The sequence below is a fragment of the Eufriesea mexicana genome, unplaced genomic scaffold, assembly GCF_001483705.2.
Source record: "Eufriesea mexicana isolate 0111107269 unplaced genomic scaffold, ASM148370v2 scaffold354, whole genome shotgun sequence".
Classification (NCBI taxonomy): Eukaryota; Metazoa; Arthropoda; class Insecta; order Hymenoptera; family Apidae; genus Eufriesea; species Eufriesea mexicana.
The window spans coordinates 845,814-851,813 of record NW_016908520.1 but is presented as its reverse complement, the minus strand read 5'-3'; the positions used below and the strand labels follow the sequence as shown (position 1 = coordinate 851,813).

General features: G+C 31.6%; 1 protein-coding gene across 1 annotated transcript in view; it reads left to right on the top strand.

Annotated features, from left to right (window-relative positions):
* htk (AT-rich interaction domain hat-trick) overlaps nucleotides 1–5,328 on the top strand; it is an 8,009-nt gene extending 2,681 nt beyond the window's left edge. Inside the window, exons 6-8 of the mRNA XM_017912250.1 lie at nucleotides 1–4,244; nucleotides 4,359–4,499; nucleotides 4,638–5,328. Coding sequence (XP_017767739.1) covers nucleotides 1–4,244; nucleotides 4,359–4,499; nucleotides 4,638–4,681 — 4,429 coding nt within the window. The 3' untranslated portion in view covers nucleotides 4,682–5,328. The remainder of the gene's footprint in view (nucleotides 4,245–4,358; nucleotides 4,500–4,637) is intronic.
* The last annotated feature ends 672 nt before the right edge of the window (nucleotides 5,329–6,000 follow it).

Here is a 6,000-nt window from a genome sequence, read left to right as displayed (position 1 = left end):
ACGACGCTTAAGTTTTACAATGCAAAATTCTCCATCTACGCACAATTTGGTTAAACAGGCCTATAAGAAATTCTTACACTCCTTTGAAGATTTTTATAGAAAATTAGGTTGTACTATGGTAAATCATCCAAGGGGTACTATGCGTAAACAACGTCCTGGAAGAAGTCTAATTAGAGACAAAGACAGAAATACACCTATACCACCTCAAGTGTCAGTTACTAAAAATGAAAAAGAAGAAGAAGATAAAAAAATCATAGAAGAGGAAAAGAAAGAGAAGAAGGAAGCTAAAAAAGAACCAATAAAAGAAGAAGAAATTGTAAAAATAAAGAAGAAGGATGAATTTGAAGAAAACGGTAGTGGACAAGAAAGTGACGTGAATGTTGAAGGTGAAGCTGAATCATCTAGTAGTGAAAAATCTCAAAAAATTTCAACATCTTTATCCTTACCAATTAGAGGTAAATCTAAAAATAAAGAGGAATCAAAAAAAAAAGTAATAGAAAAAAAGAAAAATGAACCTAAAAAACAAGAAAAGAAAGATGATAAAATAAAAGAGGAGGATGCTGCTAAAACAAGATCTAAATCTAAGGATGATAACGTAAAAAATAAAATGTCTTCTGAAAATAGAGAAACTCGAACTCCATCAAGAGAATCAGAAAGAAAAACGTTATCTAAACAAAGACGATTGATAGATGAAGAATTAAAGAAACGAGGGAGGAAGCGAAAAGAATATGAAGCAGAAAAGTCACGTACAGATGAACAGTTAACAGACTCAGCTCCTTGTTATAAAGGACCTGTAGAATTAGGAGATAGGCTGAAAGTATATTATGGACCTACTCATGAGTCTAAAGTCACTTATGAAGCAAAAGTTATTGATATGGAAAAAGATGGTACAGAACCAATGTATTTAGTGCATTATACTGGATGGAATACAAGATATGATGAATGGATTAAACCATCAAGAATAGCGCAAAATTTTACACAAGCTCAGGGAAGGGTAAAACGAATTAAAGCTACTTCACGACCTCAAACTCCCAGTACGAATTTATCAAATAACATAAATAAATCGTCAAAAATTGTTTCTAATACTAATTCAAGTACATCTCAAAATCGGCGCCGAGCGCAAAGTGTTGCACCTACGACGTCAGTTGTTTCGTCTACATCAACGAAAGAAGTTAAAAAAGAAGATAAGGAAAAAGAAATAATCCAACCGGCTAGGTCTACCACTCCGTTATCTGTTATAAGTTCCAGTTCGAGAACTAAAAGTCCAGCAACACCAGCTAATAATCGTCAAACACGAACAAGAAATAATGATACATCCAGTATAGAACATCGAAGACGTACTAGAAGAACATCTGGACATGCGGATATAGCTCCATCGGAAACTGAAGAAAGCGAGGCATATGATTCAGATACTACAGAATCTGAACAAGCGAGAATCAAATCTAAGGCCACAGACGAAAGGAAACGTAGAGATGTAAGATATAGAACGGAAGATAGAATAAAACCTGATGAAACTAGCGAAGGTGAAGAAGATAAAGATAATTTGGAAGAACCACGCAGAGGTAGACGTTTAAGAAGGACGATTAGCAAATCACAAGGTATAAAATCTGAACCAGATAGTGATGAAGAACAACCTAAAGGTCGAGATTTTGATTTGAATCAAATACGATCAGAATTAAAAGGTTTTGATAAAGCAGTGAAACTAGAACTTGTCAGAGTTGAACCTGATCCAGAAGATGAAATAAAAATAGAAGAAAAAGAAAATGTTGTTTTAGTTTCAACAAAATTAGAAAAAAATTTAGAATCGTCAAAAATAGAAACAATCGTATCTGAGCCTAAAATAATAGATAATACAGAAGATATATACGAATTTAAAGAACCAGAACCATTTGAATTTGAAGTACGAAACAAACGGGATACGAGTGGAGAAAAAGACAAAGTAAAAAAAAGAGTATTTGAGGATGAACCAAAAAGTCCTAAAAAAAAACAAAAACTGGTTGTATCACCAGTTATAAAAGAAACTAAATCAGAGATGGATAACGATTCACGAAAGAAAATAAAGAAATTATTTAATAAAAGACCTGATGATATTACAGATAGCTTACCTTCTCACAAATCATTACAATCTACATCAATGGGAACATGTGAAGAAGCATTTGTTAAACTTTGCGAATCACCACCATTTAATCAAGTGAAACCTATACCTATTATTGAGGAAGCAAGTAAAATAAGCAATGGTATAGATCTTTTATTTAGTGATTTACCTGGAGATGATGATGGTACTCATGATGATTCAGAAGATCGTTTAATAATATCAGAAACAGAAGTTTCAGAAGCAGAACAAGAAAACCTATTTACATATCAACAAGAAATGTTTCCTGTTAATGATGTAAATGATTCAATGGAATTAAATAAAGAAGATATAAATCCACAAATTGAATCAGTAAGAGAAGATATGACATTAATAATTTCAAACAAATCTGATATAACTATTGAGCAAAAACAAAGCATTAAATCTCCATTGCATAGTCAATCTCCTGAATTAAAACCATTAGATTCAAAACTATTAGATGTTACACCTGTTTCATCTCCAATTGTGACAGTTCCAGTTCCAATTAGTGCACGGTTGCCAGCTACATCTACAATAGAAGAAAAACTCTCAGCTGCAATGGCTTTTCGTAATAAAGTTAAAGATGTTAAGAAAGAAGATGAGATTCCTGAAGTTGTGTGGAAACCTTCAAAAGAAATTGCTAAGAAATTAGATACTGTAATTATACAAAAAAATAAAGAAGATCAGCATACACCTAAAATTGAAATTGAGAATAAGAAACGTGAGGAAGAAGAAATTGTGATAAACAATGAAGACCAATGTAAAGAAATAATGTGTGTTGTAATTAAACAAAAAGAGGAAGAACTTCAACAATTTAAATTAAAGAAAGAAATAGAAATAAAGAAATTTGTTGAAACAAAAATAGAACATAAAAAAATACAAGAAGGTGAAGAAGAAGAATGGAAACATGTGGAAAATGAGAAGTTTAAAAAGACAGAAGATGAATTTAAAGAACACGATTTTAAAGAAAAAGAAAAGGAAAAACATAAAAAAATAATTAACCAAGATATGGTAGATTCTGCAGATAGTAGTGATTCTGAACAGAGGCTAATAATTGACAATGAGGAATCCCAAGATGTAAAAACTTCATCAAATTTTGATGCTAAATTAAGAGCAGAATTAGACAGGCTTCAAGATACACAAGAAAGGTATTCACAATTACAAACACAGAAATCTATGCCAGCACTAAAACATCAACAAGATTGTCTTACTGAATTTAAAACTGAGAATGCACCTGTTACAAAAACAGATGAAGAGGGAGAGACAATTAATTCTTTACTATGTGAAGAAGAAATACCAGGTTCACCAGCACCTATCACTGAAAGTATAGAACAAATAAATGCTGGTCCATCTTGTTCTCCTCCAAAAGTTGAAACTACAGAAAATAGTATATTAATGGAAATGCCATTTGCAAGTGCACCTACATCTGGTCAAAGTACAACCAGCAGTACTGTTACTACTCTTAGTATGGCACTGCCAAAACCTGTAGAAACATCAGTTCCAGTTTCTCTATCTATGCAACAAAATCCTACTTTAGGTATAAGGCAACAGTCTCATCATCAACATTTACCTGCACTAATGCCTGCACAGAGAAGAGAAAGCAATGAAGCAGCACCTGTAATGGATAATACTCCTCCAACTACACCTGACTCGAGTATTTCCAATATTTCTGGATCTCCAAGAGAAGAAAGAACAGGTGGTTCATCACCAACTTCAGAGGATAATATGAAACATAATCGTGATAGTTCTGAAGCAGATAATGATAGTGGTGGGAAAGGTCCAGGATTCAGTGAAGATGATACATTGCCAAATGTTGAAGGAAATTCTGCAGACAGAATATTAAAACCACCAGCAAAACGATCTATTGAAGAAACACAATCTCCTAAAAAACGTAAAAGGAATAGGAAGCATTCAGAATGTGATAAAAACACTACCAAAAAAACGGGAAGGCATAGTAACAGACATGGTAGACATGGTGGTGGAAGCGATAGCGATGATACGAGTGAAGGTTCCAATTTATGTGGAGTAAATTCAACTTCAGCAAATCATACAAATATCACCAGTGTTCCTGATCTTAGTACCTACTCATCAAGATCACCGCGGCCGACAAAATATAATTTTTATGTAGAATTAGGTAACAAATATTTGATAAACTTTTTTCTTAATTTTAACATATTATCTAATATATACATATGTATACGCGTGTGTGCATGTGTATGCATTTTTTAATTTTTTGTTTTTATTGTAGATCCAGAATTGGATGGCAGTCAAAGGATAGCTGTATTACAGCAAAAATTAGCTGAATTGCGTAAGACATATAATGCCGTAAAAGTTGAACTTGCCGCTATTGAAAGACGCAGAAAAAAATTAAGAAGAAGAGAACGGGAAGGTAAATATTTTATGTATATATTATTCGAGTTAGTTTATATATAATTCGATGAATTATTAATGTTTTTATACATAAAATATTAAAGAAATTTTTTACATGAAATTTATTTTATGGAAAATTAATTTAATTTCCTTCTAGCTATAAAGGCAGCTAAAGCAGAAATGCAACAGGCTTGTTCGTGATGAGCTACCTTGAAACCTTCTAATTTACTTAATCTGCGCTAAAGAAACTTTTATATGACACTGGAAGATAATAGAATAGTATCACTATATGGACACCCTGCAATTACAGCAGATTTCATGACAATTTTTACCTACCTAACATCGTTTAGGTAATTTTTCCCCCATTAATATAAATTGTAGATATAGATATAAGATTTAGTATAAAGGAGGAACACTTACCAGAATGAAAATATATATTCATATATGCTTTGTGTTGTACATTGTTTTGTCAAGAACGTAAAGTGACAGTTAAAAATTTTTATCTTCGATTTGTCATTTCACCTGCTCAGATGCAAAGTACAAATTATCGAACTTGATGATCATTTCATCGTTCATTCTTCTTTTTTAAGAAAAGGCTGAGAAAATGTTACCGATAGTGTGTTATTGTAAAGACATCTTGGGAACAAATAATTGTCTAAGCCGTCTATCATTTCCGTTTCGAGTATAGCTTATAGCACCGTTGGCGGTTGAGCTGTTTTCAAGACGATAACATAAAGATGTCAAGTGCAACAACCATCACATACTTCCTAGGATAGAAAATTTTGTATATATTAGAAGTAGTGTTATAGTGGTTTGCAATATACGCATATACGTAATTAGAATTTTAACACCCTTGCAATTGAAATTTTTTATTTAATGAGTAAAAAGAATGTTGCAATTTAATGTGGTTTTTAAACTAGTAAGAAAATGATTATATTTAAAGCAATGTTCGTTCGTACGTAAAGAATTTGCGAAATGAACGAGTAATTGTATATTTATATGCATGTGAGATATAGCACAATTTTTAACTTCTAAAAAAAAAAAAAGAATTACTTTAATTTATGTACATAATTTACATAAATAAAATATCATATTAGAGTTATTCTAAAATACGAAAAATTAAAATTTATTGTAATTAGCAATCATATTCGTACTTTAAACCAAATTTCTTGACAAAATGCATAGAATTGGATTTTCAACTATGCAATTGTCATGAATGCAGCTCAACAACTTATTCATCAATTTACAGCCTTTTGCATTATATTTGAAAAATTGCTGCCATTGTGCTTTAATCATCAGATAGGTATTAGACGTTCATTATCATATATATCGTAATTGGTCAAAGATGCATTTATATTTCTATTTGAGCGTCGAAGTACCTCAGGTACTAAATTAAAAAAAAAAAAAGAAAAAAAAATGGAAAAATTAAACTTAAGAAACAAATTGCAGAAAACAAAATCAAATACCCCTGAGTGGAATTAAATTTGTACGAAGACATGTTGGCTGAAAAAAGAATGAAA